At 38.3% G+C, this 20,557-nt stretch overlaps 1 protein-coding gene across 2 annotated transcripts in view; it reads left to right on the forward strand.

Moving 5' to 3' along the window:
• Nucleotides 1-20,557, forward strand: part of GADL1 (glutamate decarboxylase like 1) — an 83,180-nt gene that overhangs the window by 25,121 nt on the left and 37,502 nt on the right. For both annotated transcript variants that reach the window (XM_039711158.1, XM_039711148.1), the window contains 5 exons: nucleotides 1,362-1,478; nucleotides 8,217-8,281; nucleotides 8,518-8,599; nucleotides 15,442-15,641; nucleotides 19,897-19,948. In XM_039711158.1, the coding sequence (XP_039567092.1) occupies nucleotides 1,362-1,478; nucleotides 8,217-8,281; nucleotides 8,518-8,599; nucleotides 15,442-15,641; nucleotides 19,897-19,948 (516 nt within the window). The remainder of the gene's footprint in view (nucleotides 1-1,361; nucleotides 1,479-8,216; nucleotides 8,282-8,517; nucleotides 8,600-15,441; nucleotides 15,642-19,896; nucleotides 19,949-20,557) is intronic.

The raw sequence follows: 20,557 nt of genomic DNA on the forward strand, positions 1-20,557 counted from the left end.
TGTATGGGATTAATTTAAGTTCATTCCAATGTTACTTTTCACTGCTTTAGCCATTTGTAAAGAAAATCTAAAACACAAATAAATCATAATTATCCACCATTCTAACAGTCCTCTACACTGTAAAGAAGGATAAAACTGTCAGAGTGTAAATGTGATATAAGCCTGACTGTCTCTATAGATGCTTAAAGTAGCAACACCTAAAAAAAAAAATCAGATTGCAGCTGAGTGAAGATACATGGAAGACTTGTGTGGAGTTTGATTTTTCAGCTGATGTCTGATTTCACTAAAGCTCCATTGAGTTACACATATCATCTGAGAGATCTAATTCACTGCAAATGAACTTCAGTGATCCCAGCTTGCACAATTTAATAACACCTTCAGTGCCTCTGCAGTAATTATTCTGTAGGCCAGATGCTGATCTGTGCAGAGCAGCTTCTTCAGCAGGCACTTAGCAGCAGTGAGACTGTGCAGTCATTGCTTGGGCAGGTACCCCCAATTGCATGGAGCTGCTAGAGACTCCACCCATTCTTTTTGTTGCAGTTCCTGCTCCTAAGCAGACCCAACACAGATCTCCAAGTGTGAGATGGAATGCTGCTAGCTGAAGGGAAGCAAAGATGGGTGGCTGCCAGTGGCTGTCTGAGACCCAACCTGACAAAAGTTTTCCTTATCCCACCTGGCTGCCCTTAACATCTGAGATTTCCAGTAGTCTCTCTCCTAACATTCAGTTAGCATCTACAGCCCTTCTTCTTTCCCAAACAGGAGTGGGAGCAAGGGAATAGCACTGAGCTGCAGGTCAGGCGTGGGATCAGACAGCGGTGACTGTCCCTGTCACGGTGCGCACCAATGTGGCTGAAGGCAAATCACATTCCCTAGCTGAAGGTTCCTCTTCAGCAGGCAGAGAACAGTGCAGGTGGAAACCCTAAAGGGATGAGCCCTTTCCTTGCATGGGTAGTCTGCTGGCTGAGCTAATTGCTGTATTTTATCAGTCAGAATGACAGCCTATATGGTAGTGAGATGTGAAAAACTGAGAGTTGAAAATCAGTGTATAAAGAGAGATGTCATATATCTGGTATGTTTTGATTTTGACAAAACTAGCATCTGTCAAAACAGTCTGAAGCTGCAGAAGTCTGCCCTGGAATGGTGTTAAGCAGAAATGGAAAATGCCTTTTTTTTTTTTTTAAATAAAAAAAAAAAAATCAGCACTATTAAATGCAGTACCTTCTGCTGGGAAACTAAAATATGGATTGTCACTTTTTGTCCTACATTCCTAGATATTTTTTATACTTTAGCTCTGCAAGTACACAAGGAAGAGATGAGCATTGCAAATGATAACTTTTTTTTTGTTTTGAATCCTGTTGCAGGGGTCAGCACCATTTCTTGTCTGTGCTACAGCAGGCACAACTGTGCTGGGAGCATTTGATCCTCTGGATAAAATTGCTGATATCTGTGAAAAGAATGGCCTCTGGCTTCATGTTGATGTGAGTTTGTATACTGCATGGTTTTGTTTAGCACTGCTTTTTTTATAATTGCTATTTAACTGTTGATATTTCTTTTTTAGAAGCTGGGCTCTAATAACATTTCTTTTTCCTTACATAGGGACCAGAAATATGTTCTGATTTGACTCTGTTACATATGCTAAAACCCAGCAAATAACTTGGTTCTGACAAGCAGCCAAAGCCAATTTGTTATTGTCAGGTTATATTTCAAAACTATTTTATAATCAATTTCTTCTTCTTGCTACTTCCTAAAAATGCTTCAAGAGTGATATACAAACATAAGTTTTGTTTTTCCCCACATTCTGTTGGGGAATAGACACATTAGAATTGTGGTGTGAGGTTCCTACAGGTTAAAATAAAGGTATGCTTTCTGACTCAATCAGTCATAAATTATTCTGTTTCATATTTACAGATTTTAATTTCATGTATATGTCCTTACATTCTCCTAAACTGTTCAGAAATTTATCTCTTTGTAAAAAAAAATTCTTTGTAATTTTAGGTTTGGATATTAAAATTCATTCCTGTAATGAATCTTTTTGAATAATCACTGTGTCTTTTTATGACTTGAAAGAGTTAGCTGGAAATGTATTTTTCTAAAGATAGGCCACTTCATATTTTCTAAAATTGCATTCTCTTTATAATTGCAATGCCACAAATCCAGAATGGCTAGATTAAAAGTCATGGAGCAATACGAGAATCTGGAGCAATATTTGTGGAGACTTCCAGACCCGCTCTAAATTTCTGAAGTGTTTGTATAATGTTGAATATCTAAAGAAAGATCATGTAGGCAGTGATGCATGTTTCAAATAAATGTCTCACAGACATTAATAAATAAAGTCACTGTATGTGTGAGTCAAAAGAGTTTTCTTATATTCTTGGAGACAAAAATGCAGAATTTAGGCCTAATATTTAAAATGTCTGCCAAGCCTCCTCACGGCTGTGTGCTGCTGAAAAGAACTCATCAGATTTTCAGCAGGAGTGCAACACTCCTGTTACACAGCTCTCTTGTGTGTCTGTGTATAGCTGGTGGAAAGGGGGATGTGGCTGGAATCTGTGTTGGACGTTAGGTGAGTCAAACAGATGTGGCTGGAGCCATCTCCAGGGGCTGTAGGAGAACAGTGAGCAGTTTCCCTGTAGCTGAACTAAAATATGGTGGGATAAGCCTGGGTCCTGTTCTGAACCTTAGTGACTTGTTAGTGTTTTGAAAAGAAATAACTTTATTCTTCTGATTTTGCCTCATGTTAAACTAAGGTAAACATGTCCAGGATTATCTTTAAGTTATTTTCTGTTTTGAAATGACTGTAGGTGTCAGATGTTAATTGTTTCCCAGTAGAAGGACAAATGTCCAGTAATATAGTAGGTTTACAGTCTGGAATATCAATTGTTCTTTTAATATGTGGTTCATGTTATGAACCTCTCAGTGGTTCTCAGAACTTCTGTCAGCATTTTCTCTATCTTTTGCACTATATAAAGGGTTGGGTGGATGGCTGCTTCTCTATTTTTTGTTAAAAGTTTCTGGCTGTATTTATAAGAGGATAAGATATAGGGAAAGACTGAAAGGACTGAAAGCTTTCCACAGAGGTGATATCAGGCACACATGTACATGCAAGTGTGCTATGGTGAAATGAGCAGACTGTGATTCTTTGTGTAACATTTTTTCCCCTCACAGCACTGCTAGAAAGAGATTTACTCAAATTATATCTGAGCAGATACAGTGAGACTGAGTCTCTACCCTTCAGAAAGACTATAAGAAACACAGAGAAGAGTTGGATTTTTCCTTTTACCTTTTTTTTTTTTTTTTTTTTTTTTTTAAGCAGGCATACCTCTTACCACTATAGGATAGAATGTAATATTTTTGAAATCTTTGAGAATCTACAGTCTGCTGAAAGGCCTGGCTTCTTGTTGAATGATTTACACATTATGCGGTCTATCTCTGTACTGCTGTTAAGGCCTGCTGTAACTTTCAAGAAAAAAACAGTACAATTAAAACAAAGAGTAAAACCCAGGTTAAGTGCTGTCTAATGCTGTCTAATGTAAGACTTTTCATGTATCATTAATAGGCATCAGGATTATCTACTGTAAGTGCTCTCTCAAGCTGTTACTGAGGATATCTTATATGAATGTCAGTGGTGTTTTTTTCCAGATTTACACTGATTTATCTCATTTCAGAATATTTTCTGATCCCCAAAATTGATGTGTTTGCCTTAGGGAGACTCTTTTCATTAAATATGAAATGATAAAGCTTGTGATTCTTAGGAAGTTTTTTTTTTTAAGCAGGCATACCTCTTACCACTATAGGATAGAATGTAATATTTTTGAAATCTTTGAGAATCTACAGTCTGCTGAAAGGCCTGGCTTCTTGTTGAATGATTTACACATTATGCGGTCTATCTCTGTACTGCTGTTAAGGCCTGCTGTAACTTTCAAGAAAACAAAAAGTACAGTACAATTAAAACAAAGAGTAAAACCCAGGTTAAGTGCTGTCTAATGCTGTCTAATGTAGGACTTTTCATGTATCATTAATAGGCATCAGGATTATCTACTGTAAGTGCTCTCTCAAGCTGTTACTGAGGATATCTTATATGAATGTCAGTGGTGTTTTTTTCCAGATTTACACTGATTTATCTCATTTCAGAATATTTTCTGATCCCCAAAATTGATGTGTTTGCCTTAGGGAGACTCTTTTCATTAAATATGAAATGATAAAGCTTGTGATTCTTAGGAAGGGCAAAAGGGAGAATGTCAACAGAAATTCACTAAGCTTCAGGAAGATAAATTTCAATAAAGTCAGAAATAGTAGATAAGCTCTGACATGAAGACAAACCAGAGAGGAAAAGCGAGTTAAGGAAAATGTTTTAAGAAGATAATACCAGTAGGTCCAAACTGCCCTAGCAGTCAAGCTGTTCAGTCAAGCCTAAGAACACAGGCTATACCAAGCTTATTTTGTTCACATTACAGCATTACAGTTGCTTATTGTATTTTAACCTCCATCTCTGATGCCTTTCTTAATAACTTGTTTTGTATCATCAGTATGCCCTCCAGCATTTGTGTTTGTCATGTATTGTCTTCACGTGGCTTTAAATGCTATGAGTGAGTATTTTTTCCCTGGTGGTCCTGACTTTGACTATTTTTTTCCCTCCTATTATTAGGCCTGTAGAGAAAATCAGGCTTGACCTATTAGCCCATGCTTAGGTAATTAGCTTAATCAGGCAGTGCACACTGTGATTCCCATCATTCAGCTGTAAATGATTTGTTGCATATGAAACAGCAATTTTCTTGTACCTTGTTACCAATTACATTGTGTGGGACACAGGTTGATAAGAGTCCTGTTTTGACCTACCCTGTCTTGCTCTCGGCTGGATTTGTCTTAAACAAAATGCGTCATTCTAGTTTGATCAATCTGCCCTCCTTCTGTAGTCCTGTGGATGGAGGAGAAGCAGTCAACTCATCAAAAAGCCAGAGAAACCTGCCAAGCTGCACTTCTGGTAGTGAGTGAAAACCTGGCTGGAAAACCATTCCCACAGAGCAGTTACCAGTGGTTCTTTGAAGGGGGAAAAACATTTGAGCAGGATTCCTCAAAGGTCTGTCTTAGGGTAGAAATTATCTGGTATTTTTGTTAAACCACTTGGATGAAAAAGAATGTGCTGACAAATTTGAAAATGACATAAGACTTCTGACAAAGGCAGTGGGAAGACAGGATTAGAAATCAAAGGGATTTTGACAATTTGGAGAAAAAAGTGGAAAAACTGGGCTACAGTTCAATAAAGATAGAATTCTAAGCTGCAGTAATCAAGTGCACAAAGACAGGCTGGGGAGTGTTGACTAGATAGCAGATCTTTACTGTAGAGCCCAGATATTTTCCTAGTTCACAAATCAGTGATATTTTCAAATAGAGTTAAATACTTTTCAGAATTGAATAAAGGAGGTACATAAAATGATTCTTTCTTTCTGCTTCACACGCTATCTGCTTCATCTAAATTTTGTCCAAATAAAAAGATGCAGTTCAAGAAGGCCCTACCGGACAGAGATTAGAAAATGGGAAACAATGTAGATAAACAGAATCATATTTAGAAATTATGACCAATGAGGAAAGATTGAAAGCACTGATGTTATTCAAACTAGAAAAGACAAATAAACAGAACATAATAGTCTACAGAAGCTTCAAAAGGTGCTGCTAAAAGAAAAGAACTAATCTGTTCCCCTGACCAATGGGGGGGGTGGGGTGGGGGGTGTGACAAATGGGAACGTTGTTTAGGACTGACACTTTAAATTAAAAAGGTGTTATTCCTGTTACACACAAATTAAGTGGTGGAATTGTGCAGCCTCCATCATTAGAGAGGCGTTTAATACCAGACAAAGCCAGTGATTTCAGTCTCCTTGAATGCCTTCTCACTCATGGTGTTTTGTGGGGGTTTTTTTGTGGGATTTTTTGATTGATTTTGGGATTTTTAGGTATTTTTGTTGGTTGTTATTGCTGCGTTGGTTTTTTTGTTTGTTTGTTTTTTCCAGCCCATGATCCTTAAGCACTTCCTCTTTGGGTAAAGAAACATGGATCATAAATTCATCTTGTATTACTGTGGCTCAAGGAGAGTAAAATCATTTTTCTCATCTCGATCTACAGTGGTTTTTTTTTTAAAAAGGCAAAAAGTAGGGCAAATAATGCTGTGAAGGCAGCAATTGCTGGTCTTTCTCTGCATTTCATTTTTCACTTCAATGCTAATTACAGGAGTAATTGATTCATTGATTAATAATCTCTAAAAAAGATGGGCTTGAGAGAAATGAGAGGAGTGGGGCTGATCTTGCCTTTGGGGGGGCTCACTGTTGAGATGACCTCTCAAGTGCCTTTCTAGTCCTGTGTTTCACAAACAATGTGAGAATTTGGACTAGCTGGAGGAAAAAATTTGCAAGTCATAGTGCTGCAGGATTGCCATGAAGTTTGAGGCAAAATAATTTCCTACCTTGGGTCCCACCTGTAGTCTGTGCAGCAGCCCTTGTCTCAGGAAGGATGTTGTGAGCATGACGTGTGAGAATGTCAACTTTTTCAAACACAAATTTTGGATGCAAATTTTGTAAAAATGTATTGTCTATAATTTCTGAAAATCAGGGAATTACTTAGTGACTGTTTTGACTTTATAGAATCATAGAATGAGAGGAGTAGTATTTGTCTCTGAATAGGAAGTTCAGTTTCATTGTCGTCCCATAGCATGGCAAATTTGGACTAGCTGGAGAAAAAAAGTTGCAAGTCATAGTGCTGCAGGATTGCCATGAAGTTTTAGGCAAAATAATTTCCTGCCTTGGATCCCACCTGTAGTCTGTGTAGCAGCCCTTGTCTCAGGAAGGATGTTGTGAGCATGACAATGTAAAATATGATGTGATCTGTTAATGTGTGGCATTAATGAGGATGCCTTTTTAAGACAAGTTAATAACTTTCATCTCCCTTGTGAGCCTTTGCCATCCTGTCTCCCAGAGATGGCTGATCTCGTTCCTAATGTATGGCCTGTGAAGCCATACCCATGATAAATTAATGTATCAGCTATCACACATTTTTATCTCAAGGAAAGAAAAAAAGAACAAAAACCAAACAAGCATATATTTTCTATGCTTAGGTCAGGAATCTTTACATCAGTGATTTTCTTTTTCTTTACAATTAAAAAAAAATACTAAACTGAGTCCAAATGTTTTGTGGATTGATGTCTTTTGTGTGTCTCTGAAGAGCTTTTCTTGCTTCATAGATGGTTTGCTTAAGTGCATTCTGCCTTCATGAATATTAAAAATAGTTTTATATGTTTATTTATGTAGCAGTAACTTCTCAAATTCTCTGTGTGACATGTTTAGTGTTTGCATGATCTCCTCACCTTTCCATTGTGGATAAATGTTATTGTTTGGGAGCTGAAGGGTCACAGCAGCCGATGATCCTTACAGAATTCATGAAAAAGTATCACATTCCCTAATTCAAATTGTCCGGAAATTAAACATATGTAATAAAAAAATATGTTGTCTGGGTTCCTTCTATAGTCCCTGGAGAGACACATCTGCCAAAGGTATCATCCAAAGATGGGTGTGTAGATTAGATGTAAGTAAAAAAGGAGTTTCAGTGGAGAGCTCCTCACTACAGAGAAGTTCTAAGTGACTCTTAGAGCACACACTTAGCTCTTAGATGAGCTGAGGGAGTCTTAAGTAATTTTAAGCTTGTTTGGGTTGCTGGTGGCAGAAATGCTGCTATTGCCCACTGACAGACTTTGCTTTTCATACCTCTGCAAAATCTGAGCCTGGCCTTTGCAATTGCCAGAGATTATCACTGCCCACTGTTTCCCCTGTGAGATTCTCAGAAAGGAATTGGCTAGCAGGAGGAAGATGTGCAAAGTGGGGCTTTCTGCTGTTACTGATAGTTTAAGGCTGGGGGAAAGGAAGCAACACTTTTTGGTATCGGGAGTGAGTCTAGCTATGCAAGGACATTCCAGTTCATTGCCTTTGCTTACACAGAAGGGCCAGTCTGGTTTGTGGCTCATGTTCTGGCACAGACCACGACCTCCTTTATTTCAGGCATAGTCCCAGGCTGTCATCTTTATTTCAGGAGATGTAACTAAAAGCAAAATGTAGCCCACTGACCGTGTAGGAAACAAAGTTTTAAATAAGACACCTTTAGAAATTATTAGTTGAAATATTATCAAAATAACTTTATGCCAATAATATTTGTTGGCTCTATAAATGTTCCAACAGGCTTCTTGGGGTGGCTCAGCTTTGATATCAAGGAAGCATCGCAGACTTCTTCATGGTATCCACAGGTAAATCAATTTAATCCATTTACTAGGGATTGAGGTGGAACTTATGTGGCCTGTTGGCTTCCATAAGTGCTGCATTTTTAAAAATAGTTGGAGAGATTTCTGAACCTGTGGTGGGTGTGGGTGTATGGGAAATCTTATTTGTCTGCTTGGATTGTGTTTGGTCTTTTTTGATTCTTAAGTACTCATGATTATAGATGCAATTTTCACCTCCCTTTCTCCATTTATGATTTTTTCAGGGCTGATTCTGTTGCCTGGAATCCCCATAAAATGCTGTTGGCAGGAATCCAGTGCTGTGCTCTTCTGGTGAAAGACAATTCTGTAAGCCCTCCTGACTTTTTTTTTATTTTTTTTTTAATGTTCTAATAAGCTGTCATTGTTGTAATATGAAAGTGGAAATAATTAGGAAACAGCTAAAAGTCAGTTTTACTATACTGCAGTACAAAGGCTGAATTATATTATTTTGACTTTCACCACTTAATTAATAAAGGGTGAATAAAAGAGAAGGGTGAAAACAATCCAAGTCACTGTACTCACAAGTGGTCAAATTTTGCAGCTGGTGCCCTTGCTAGTTAGCTTGTGCACATAATTTGCATTCAGAATGGAGTATTTTGTCACCTGGGCCTGGCACACTGAGACACTGAGCTCATCAAAGCCCTCAGAATAGCTGCCATCCATCGGGACTGCAGCAGTGCTGCGTCTGGTTAAGGCAGGCAGAGCTCATCTGCACGTCCCCTTGTACGGGAGGGAGCACCAGGGTGGGAGAGGGGTGGCAGTCAGAGCACATGCAGGTAAAGGTGCTGAGCCTTCTGTCCACACTATCAACTCTTCCTCATCAGCAGGGTGATTTAGACTTCCCAAAAGCCATGACTAATTTAAAGGTCTAGATAGAAAATAACAGAGCTCTAATCTCAAAATGACTGCAATGTAGCAAAAATCCCTTGCATCTTTGTGGCATTCTTTTGTCTTAAAAAAAAAACCCTAACAAACAGTAAGAGGTTCATTATCTCAACATTCATTTAAAAATCAGACCTGCTGAAAATTATGCCAACTGGCCACCATTATGGGTGAGTTTTACCTTATACTCAGTAGGTTGTGGGAGTCTGAACCTCACAATGATACTGAGCCCCTAAGATTTGCATCACTGTTTTGTGGCCATGGTTCATAAATTGCTGTTATAAATCTCTGTCAAAACAACTGATATTTTCTATTCAGCTGCTGGGGTTACCTATCCATGTAATTTGTTATGAACTTCTGTTGGTAAGAACTGATGAGGACCAAAGAGCATAGTTGCTAATCAGCACTCTCTTGGAGCTGATTGCTCTAGGTCAGGGGTGAGACCTGGCAGGACAGCAAGAAGAAGTGTGCCACCTCATTTCCTTGGATTAGAGCCTGTGGGATTGAAGAGGGTTAGATTTCAGGGTTACCATGCATCACTTTATCTTTATTCCAAGCTGAAAAACAAACAGAATAAAGTTATTGACTAAGATTAATGCAGTGTCTTAATTGCAGGCTTGGGAAGATTTCAGTGCTATATTTTTAACTAATTAGGCCCAGTACATAGATATCGCCCCAGGTAATGATTAGGCTACTTGGACGGAATAGTGGAAATTTCTCAGGAAGGCAAAGGAAAGAAATGTAGAGGGTTGAACTGTTCTAGCTGCTCTAGCCTTTCAAGTTGCTTTATGAACACTGTTCAAACTTCAGGGCTCTGGCAGCCTTTTTGTGGTTCCCTTCTGTGCAATGTAAGGTCTGGTAGAGTGATCCCATTCCCGCGTTAAACCACAGCTAGACAATATTGTGTTAGAAATACTTGTAAAGCTGAATCTTAGGTCTTTGAGGGGTGAAAACAGAAGTATTATGGGTCACAGCATCAGATCCTGTTGTACAGTGAGACATGTTCTGGAATGCAGAAGATTTGTCTGCATTGGGAAGAAAAGTTGTTTTACTCTGTGTCTAATTCCTGGAAAATCAGCTCTTACTCATCCTGTGTATGTGCCAGTGAAGTCTTTATATGCAAACAGACACACATACAGATTTGAGTACTTTCTTATTAACTAGCTGGAATATAAATCCTTAAGAAAAAAAGATCAAATGCATATTTGAGACACTTTGACAGAGAAGTGTTGCTTCACTTTGATCCTCTCCATACCAGAAGAGGCAGCTGAATCCAGTTTCCCATTAAAAATGCTATTTTTGCACCAGTAAGAGAAAAGTACATGTATCAGTTTCTCACTTGGGAGGTTGTTCCACTTCTTATAAAGCACATAAATACCTATGGCTAAGATGAAGCACACGTTTATATGTGACTATAACTCCTTCACACTGTGGTTAGAATGTATCAGTGGTAACTGGATGCTGAGATGTGCGCTGGAAGAGTCTGGCACACACTGCTCTGTGAGTGAATGTTCAAGGAACCTCAGGTAGATGCTGAAGTTCTGAATTCTTCAAGAAATCAAAACAGCAAAATGTTAATTATGAATGTTAAGTCCCATTTATGGATTGCCTTACCCTTTGAAAGACTGATTAAGGAAGTTTTGTTAGCCCATCTTCCCATTTGCATTGAGGTCCATTTGGAAATTAAGAATACTTCAGAATTAGGCTTAGTTGATTATAAGTGAGCAAATTAATCCCCTTCAGTTTTTTTTGTTCTCTTTCATACTTTCTGTATGAAAGATAATCTTTAGAAGATATAATCACATTTCAGTTGTTCTGGTAACACTGTAATTTTCTACTAACATAGGTAATAGTGGCTGTTTTTTTTCCTTTGGGTTTTTCTTTTGCCATATTTGTTCAATGGGGTTTAGAGTGTTCGTATACTAACACTGCAACTGGCTTGTTAGAATGAAACATTGTAATTAAATATTTTCCTTACAGATTTTTAAAAAAAAACTGAAAAAAAAGATTAACTGCAGTGAAATGCTGATAAAAGAATATCTTCCAGCCTTAGTGAAACAAAATTGGAATATTTCCAAGGAAGGTAGACCTAGAAAAGAGATATAAGTGTTTGACTTGATTAGAAGAGAGAAGCAATTTCACCAAAGGGAAAGAAAGATGGGCTAATCCTTTGTAAAAGCTCAGATCAATGGCTGTAGTTCTTCAGTGCTTAAAGTACTCAAGAAGTGCTCAGCAATTCCTTTTTCACTGCCATGCCCTGAGTAACTTTCATCAATTCTCCAAGATAGTCTTAGTCAGAAAACACTGCTGTTGCTGAATCATGAATTGCAGTGACTGTTTAAATGCAAAGCTAGATGGGCCAATAATCTCAAAACATTGGTGAAGCCAGTTTTGGTCTTACATGTCCTCAAAATGCTAGGAATTGGTGTTGGGTTGCACATACTCCCTTAAAAACCACAGAGCTACTCCCATTTGTCCTTGCTGTCATCCATGTCTGTGTGAATATTATCTACACATAAGTAGAGAACTACTGTTTATCACCAGTGCTGAAGTTCTGTGACTCGTGAGAGTGAAGCACTAGTTTAGGTAATTAAGAATCAGTTCTAGGTGATAAGCAGAATTTTTACTTATTAGTTTAGAATAAAGTCTCAATGTAGCTAATGAAATCTCATTTTAGTGCAGAATATATTTTAGTGCAGGTGATGATGGCAGCCATCCACATATAATCTCTTCCTCGTCATTAGCAATATCATAGAGATATCTACTTGCCTGGTTCCCCTCCAGAGCAGCTGCAGGAAATGCTCTATTCTCAATGCTTTTGCTTGGGTTTAATACAACTGAGAGCTCCTTCTCACCCCTTGAAACACATTGCTATAATGTCCTCTAATACTATACTGCTTTTGACAATTTTCAAGTATGCTAGTCAAAAGATTGTCCTTATTGCCTCAGAAAAGGCAAATGAGGGAGAGGCTTGTCTTGGGGAAAAAGATATTTTATTAATGAAATTGAAATTCACTTTTAACTAGCAATGGAAATGGAAAGAGATCAGAAGACTTGCTGTAGGTAAGTCTCTTCAATGAGAAAAATATATTGAATTATGAAACTGGAGCTCTTGTATTCAGTATCAATATTTTTTCATCAATTTTCTATTAATCAGAACACACAAAATTCTACATAGACTTCATCAAAATCAAAAGCTCTTTGAAACTTCATAGTGGACTGGGGCCTCTATGAAAATAGTATTTCCATTTCCTAAACTTTGACAGACTGACAATAAGGCTGAGAACTTGCATTAAAAAGGGTAGAAAGATAAAAGATGCTGAAGAAAGGACCTCAAAATTGTCCAATGGGGCAGTTCTAATGAAACTTTTGCCATTTTTCTGAGCAGATGTAGCAGCTCAGTTACTGTGTGGAAAACTGTTGGGTTCTTGTTGGGACTGAGCATGCTGAGTTAGAAAGCACATTTAAGGCATATTTCTTTTCTTTTTCCTTCTACTTTTCCATTATTTTACAAGGAAAATTGAGATTACTTTTTGTATTCTATTCCCTTTCTTTTCCCTTCTCTTTCTCCTCCACTTCTTGAATATTTCTCTCTTTCTCACAAAGGATGATTTTTGTTTCTTTTCCTCTCTGCTCTAGTGACATGCAGGAGGATGTCACTGTACTTGCCTCTGGAGATTGATAGTATCAGTATCTTCAGCAGGATTTCCTGAGCATGTTGCATTCTTAGTAAGATAAGCAGGTGGAAAAGGGTCATAAAGTCACATGTATTGTCAGCTTCAGATGCACCAGGAGATGAAGACAGTACCTGCCTTTTTTTTCTTTTTTTAAATAATGAACTACATTGCCAACAATACAAGCTGTCTCAGGGCCATCAAAATATTTGTTGATTTTCCGTCTAGAGCATTTTTTTAAACTATGTAACTCTGCAAATGTTCTGTGATCTTAAGTGAACTTCTCAGTCTTTTGTAATATTGCCAACTGTGTTTAGGTTTCTTGTGATAAACAATGGTTACTATTTATCAGATGACAGGCAGGAGGGGAACTACTATTCTGTGACATCTATTGTGCAGCTGCATTGCATTCTGATAAGGCAGAAGGTAGTGCGTCATTGATCAACCCCGCTGTACACACGCTGCAGATACATCATTCAACATTTTAAGTCAGTAAGAGACAAAGCAATTAGTTTAAATTTGTGCATGTTGCTGCCTTTTTGCTTGTTTTTTCTTTTTTTAAACACTATGTCTAGTAAACTTGTTATTCTCCTGAAAGTGAAGGTAAGAAGGTCTAAATGAATGGAGCACAATGTCTTGACAGAATGACTCCTGTTTCTTGTTGTGCAGCTGCTAGCCAGAGGGGAAAAAAAGCTGTAAAAAATCAGAAAAGTATGGATGACTCAGTGCTTGACTATTCTGTCGTTTCTAATGTTATCTTCTTGCCTTTCTTTATTTGAGAAAATTGGAAAGTAGGTGTTGGAATCTTACATGCTGCGAAACACTGCATCCATCATTGGTGTCCAGCTGTGGTTACCCTGTGCTGCAGCTGCACGTTATCACTCTGCAAAGGGAGAGTAGACACCCAACACTTTTTTCCCCCAAGCTGTCATAAAAACTGTCTTTTCATCAGGCCAAACGTGCTGCTTGTGTGACTAAACAGTTCAGACAAAATTTGCTGTACTTTTATCAAATATTACAATGAGATTTTTAAACCCTTACAGAAGTTGTGGAGAAACCTTGGTGGTGTTCTCCTTGAGTGCTCTATTAATACGTGTGTAGGTGGGGTTTTTTATTTGATTTGCTTTTTTAGAAGGAATTGAAAAGTCTAGGAGAGAGGCAGAGTTATTCTGTGTATGCCAGTTCATTAATTTTTTTTTTGTCTTGACCTTTTTACTCCATTTTATTGCCAGTCCCAAAGTCATAAGTAGGATATTGGAATGTAGATCAAGAATTGTACCTCTGTTGTGGGAATAGGACACTTTGATTAAGAGTGATATCAGACACTGTGCCATTTTAAAATCAAACTTGGAGCAGCTGCAGAGAAAAGGGCAAAATGAGAAATGCTTTTTTTGTTTGCTCAAATTGAAGAGTGAGATTGAGTTGGAAAATTAGTTGTGCTCTTCTTAGCACTGACAGATCCACGTTTTCTGTCTCCTGGGCCTCTTATAGGGCCACCCTCATCGCTGTTCTTGTGACCTGCTTTCTACCAGTCCTTCTCTCTACTTCACAGTTTTACAGAGGATATTTTGATATTTCATTCTTCAACCAAAGGCCAGTGCTGTATCTCTTCTCTTACTCTGCACCTTTAAATCTGTAAGAGCCTCTGTGCTTTCTGTTTCCCAGCCTTGTTCTCTGCTGGAGGATGCTGCATCACTCATTAATTTTGTCTGTTTGTGCTGCTCATCTCTGCCCGGGTTGTCCCTCAGAAGCTGTAGGCTGGAGATTGCTGAATAAAAATAATTCTATTTAGAAATCATGATTAGCATATATGAAAGTATATTTTCTTAGGTTTATTTTCAAATGCTACATTTGTCTGAAATGTGAAAGAGAAAAAAAATGGGTTGTACTAATCTCCTTGTGGTTTTTCTGCTCAAACAGCCAGCCTATGCTAAATCCACAGTGACTGTTTGGTGGTAAGGGCTAAACATTTATGTCTTTGTGCTAAAATCTTCCCTATCTGCAACTAACCAAAGCAGGAATGGATTGAGCCATTTGTGGACATGTAGGAAGTTCCATTTGTGAACATGTAGGAAGTTTCTCAGGGGTTGTTCTTGATCATGGTGCTTATAATGCCAAGACTGTGGGTTCAGTCCTGGTATGAGCCATTCACTTGGATTGGACTCAATGATCCTTGTGGGTCCTTTCCAGCCTAAAAAACTCTGTGATTCTGTAAGCTAAACACTGGAGCAGTGGACACAGGTGTCTCCTTCTTCTCTCTTTTTCTCATCCATATATGTTTTAGGGCAACTGTTTCTGTGGTACCCACTCCCATGATTTCTTGAGATCTGAGTCAAAATTCCACTTCCACCTGCTGCTCTTCCATGACATTATGAAGAAAATAATCATAAATAAATGTTGGTTGTCAGTGTGAATTCACTGACTTTAGGCTCATCCAGGATTCTTATCCACCATAAACTTTGGATAGTATCCTGCATATCCAGATCTATTTTAATAAGCATTTGATACAGACAAGAAAAGAAAGGCTTTGGCTTGTGAGGAGTTTTGAAAATGCTTATCACCAATAAAAGCCTCTATTTTGTTTCCTTGCAGGGCCTCCTGAAGAAGTGCTACTCTGCCGAGGCTGCCTACCTGTTCCAGCAGGACAAATTCTACGATGTCAGCTACGACACTGGTGACAAGTCCATCCAGTGCAGCAGGCGTCCGGATGCATTCAAATTCTGGCTGATGTGGAAAGCATTGGGAACTACGGGCCTTGAGGAGAGAGTGAACAGGGCACTGGCTTTGACAAGGTATCACCTCACAGTTTTAAGTATGTCTAGTTTGAAATATTGGCGCTGCTCATGCTCCATATCCTGGAAGAGACCCCATTGTTACATTTTGCCTCTATCCTTTTCTTTGTGTGTAATAGGTGGAACTAATAACAATAGTAATTAATGTTATTATATTTGCTACAATATTTAATAGTAATTATTGCTTTTAGCAATAAGCATAAATGTTGGCAAACGTGGAAGTCAAAATTAGGCTATCAGTCTGTATTGTGGAGCATTTATGTCACCTGCACTACACACATAGGACAGAGTTACTAAAACACTTTCTTTTCAGTTCAACTATGTGTTCTGGTGTTGGTGTAAAAGAAGTTCTATGTGCCAGAATCCAAGCTGTGTCTGGCAGAAACCAAAGTTGCTGTTCATGTCATTCCTTGTGAAAGAGGAAATGCAAAAAACTGATAATGAAAAACTCATATGAGGACACTGTGTTAATATTAGGAACTAGTATGTAAGCAATATTGTTCTGACATACTGAATGGTTTTTCTCAAGTTTGCTGAAGTTCTTAATGCTTACCGTATGTTCTGTTAGGGACTGAAACAGCTTTTTCTTGTGATCATCCCCACTCCTGAGCTCTTCAATTTCATTAAGTTTTTGGTCTTGCAGAACTTGGTAGAAGGTGCTTATAAAGTGATTGTGATGTCTTTGTTTCTGGGAAGAGACTTCCATACACAGGTGGTTTTCTCTTCTCTTAGAGGAAATAATTTTGAAGTAAGATAACGACCCATTAAAAAAAGTTCACTTTAAGTAAAATGTTTGTTCAGAATTTATACAAGACAAAGCACAATGAAAACTACGCCAAGCTAGACACACACTGCTTTAAGTCAAATAATTGGTATTGACATTTTACTTTTATAGGAAATAACAAGTAGAAAAGAATTGAATGTTTACTTCAATCAAAATTAAAGGAATAGTCTGACTCTAATGAAGTTAAAGAGAAAATAAAAATATAAAAATGCCCCAGCCTAAACCCAGAGTGGATTTGAAAGGAATAAAAAGAAAAAAAGCAAAACCAGTGGAACCAAAAAAAGTTGTGACTTTTTCTCTGTTTGGTTTCTTTAAAGCCACTCGGTTTTTTGGCTGGTTATGTCTTTTTTAATATGTTCTGGTTAAATTGCATCTTGTTTTTGTTGCAAAGCATTGTACTGTTCTTTGTCTGCTCAGAGTAAGTAATTCTTTCCACTATCAGTTGGAGAATTCAGCCTTATCAAGGTCACTGGCCAAGGTCATTTGACTGACTGTGTAGTGATTAATGACCTTTCTGGGATCAATATTTCTGTTCTACATTAGGATTCAGATGGTAACACTTCTAAGGAGTGACTGGCTTGTCTCTTCTGCTTTTGGTTTGTTTTTCCATTAGGAAGAAATTTAATTTTTAGACATTATCTGATGAAATAAGTTCTTCACAGTGGTGGCATTGCCATCTTGAGTTTGTATGGACTTGGGCACTGTACCAGGTTTACCAACTACTCAGACGTGCAGCTGTGCAGCCTTTCTCCTCATTTGTTACATTAGATGTTACTTCAATTGCAAGGGTAGTATTTAATTGTTCCTGAACAAAGACCTGGATTAATTCTGGAATTAGTCCACTGACTATAGAATTTAAGGGCAAGGGCAAGATTGCTTTTATTTTTTTTTAAATTTTTTTTTTTTTGCTTGTCGTCAAGCAGAGCTGCAAAGGTTTTAGGGTAATTGCAGGCATGAATTTCTGATGCAGCAAACTTTGCCTATTGGCTGCTCCAGTAGTATCTTCTTGTTCTGGAGATGAATCATGCTTTCAGGGTATTGAATATCCCGGGAACATTGTGATGCTGTCTATTTGGAAAGGCCAGCTTTTTAAACATGTAGAGTAAAGCATCCTGCTGATTGCTACAGAATTTTTTTGCATATTTTCTTCCCCCCAATTATCTTTGATGTAGGGATGTTGCTCTATAAAGTACACTAAAAAGAAAAGAGATGTAAACTGCTTTTACAATACAGCTATAGTTACTACATAAGCACCTCTGCATTTTATGCTTCATCTTCTTTGGAATTTTTCTGCCTGTTTCCTCTTCTGACACCCACTGTTAGCAGACATATGTCTACTTCCACGGCAGATCTCCACCCCTCATTTTCTGCAAGGCTTAATCACAGCAAATGACATTTCTCTGTGTACTTTGGTCTTCACTAAGACTCAAGCCCCTCTAACATACTACAATTGTGACATGATAATAAAACTTCACTGTCAGCTGTAGAGAGATGCACAAAGTAAATTGCTCCACTGCCATCAAATGATCCTGGCAAGATAAATCATGGGCAATGGATTTTCTAACAGCTGCCTTCTTAGATTATTGGCAGTGTAGTTAAGAACATGATTAACAGTGTTGTGAACCTGACTGACACCAGGTAGCCTATGTCAGATTTTATACCTAAGGAATATAAAATAAAGGCACTTGAGGTAAGAGGGAAAGATATTAAGCATTGCAAATTTCTCTAACAATTCAAGACCTTAAAAAAAAGAAGAAAAAGGAAAGTGATTATGCATAGGTTTTGCTTTGATAATTTATTAAAAGAAAAAAATTAATTGAAGGCCACTGCCATATGAATAGCCTACTGATGTTGTTGAATATTGGTTTTATGGCACAGACAAGCATCTTCTAATAAACAGGACAGAAGCAGCAAGCTTGTTTGACATAAGATAATTACCTTACAGATAATCACGTCTCTCAGCCTAAGCAGTAGTGTGGACATTAACAGCCAGATAACAAACAAGTGCACACAGGAGGATCTGAACAGTGATGGCCGAAAGGACCAGAACCTTGACTTGTTCCAGGGAGAGGAAACCCCTCCCCAGTGCACAGCACAACCCCTGGGCTGTGTGCCGTGGCCATTGGCCCTGCACCGCAGCGCTGCCTGTGCTGGGATGTGTGCTGGCAGGCAGTGAGTCACAGGCACAGCACTTGGCAATGACAAACAGCGTGACAACTCCCCAGGCGCTGCTTGCAAAAATGCATGCCATCCAGGGTATTGCTTATTGCCTGCCCAGCCAGCCTTCCTGCAGCATGTCTGCTGAGGAGAAGGCAGTGCAGGGACAGCTGTGCTAGGGGTGTCCCTGCTGGGGGCAAGTGTCAGGTGTGTGGGTAGGACCAAGGGAGGTTATTTTCACAATATTTCTCACCGAAAAGAATTACTAGTGTGACGAGCAGCAATGCAGCTTCAGACAGGAAAATGACAAATAGTGAATGCAAAAGAAGAACACATTCAGATTTATGCACATTCAGTAGTTTAACTGTGTCAGGTTTATTAATGTTAGACAGCAATATCTTCATGTAAAAGACTAAAATTTTGTTGGAATGGAAAAGCAGTGTGAATTTGAAGTGAATTTGTTGAAATTTTTCTTTGTAAGGCTTTGAGCGAGGGGAAAACAGAGAATTCCCATCTATGTCCTCTTTGCTTCAGAATTCCTGTGTGATATGTGTCATGGCAAAGTTGTGGTCATGTTTTAAAAAATTTCTGTAAATTTGAGCTGTTTGTATCCAAAATTTTGATTCAAACCCACCTCTCCATTGAAGGCTTCTGTGTCGTTCACATGTGGCAGGTGAGAAAGAAAAGAAATTCCCATTTTAATACCTGTAAGCATAGGAGGTCCAAGGATTGTTGTACATCAGCAGTGGCCCACTGAATGGAAAGTTGTGCTGTTGTACCGTGTGGAATGTGGGCAGTACTGGGAAAATTGCTGAGTTTGAAGTATATTCAAATTTTTAAATTCTGGGCTAAGATATCCTGGTGATAGTAGAATGCAAGATGTGTCAGAATGATCATGAAATAACATGGCAGCCCAGCATTGGCACTTGAGAACAAAGGATGGAGGTATTAATTTGCAGTGGGAAAGTTCACAACCTGATGCAAATAGGATCAATTTGTGACATGTGGCTCTGATGAAAATCTGTGCCTGAGGACAGAATTTGGCTTCTCCTTAGTGCTCCTTAGCTAGCTGTAGCCTTCTTTTGTTTCCAGAAACTGATAGCTATTGCATTTTCACAGCAGGTAGAAATGAGGTTTAGTTCTGTTGTTTACTAAGTGTGAAAAAAACAAAACAAAAAATCAAAAACAAACAAAAAAAAACCACCCCCCAAAAAAAACCAACCTGAAAAAGGAATACGTGTTTAGGACCCTGTTCTTTTGCTGTTGTCTGCGTGTATTGTTCTATGCTTTAAACCCCTAATTTTTAAATTACAGATATCTAGTGGAGGAAATTAAAAAAAGAGAGGGATTCCAGCTTCTTTTAGAGGTAAGTGAAATGAGAACTGAACTGTTGTTGTTATTGTTAGGAAGCCCCAATTGTTTGATTTTGTTCTTTTTAGTCAATTACCAAATTGTCTTTACAGTATCTAATCCAGTAAGTTTACGTATTAAAGATCCACAGATATGATTCAACACACATAACATGTGCTGTGTTCTCTACCATCATTCTACCTAATTTCTAAGCTTCTGGTCCTGTATTGCCTCAGGGGGTGTAGATGGGGCCCTTTTCTGTGAGAGTGAAGAGGCTGGCTGTAAAAAAGCAGTGCTTGTCAGACCTACAAATAAGATTGGCTGCTGGATGAAAAAATAGTTTGATCCTAGAAATGGACTTTTCATGATTAAAGTCCATATTTTTTCTCCTAGTTCTATTTCAACTCCCATCTTCCTAAAAACTACCCAGAAAGTTGTGTGTTTCACTTGTTTTACTAAACCTGTCAGCTTATTTCCTGTTAGGAGATCTTGCCTGGGGAAGAGTGGGTGAAGGGAAAAGAGCTTGAGTCCTCAGCTTTTGGTTAATGAGGCTGATATTGGAGGATGTTGCAAAGACCTGCCATTTTTATAAAAACCTTTGCATTGTTGGAAGTGTGCTTGTATG

Source organism: Passer montanus, unplaced genomic scaffold, assembly GCF_014805655.1.
Source record: "Passer montanus isolate IOZ18808 unplaced genomic scaffold, ASM1480565v1 scaffold10, whole genome shotgun sequence".
Classification (NCBI taxonomy): domain Eukaryota; kingdom Metazoa; phylum Chordata; class Aves; order Passeriformes; family Passeridae; genus Passer; species Passer montanus.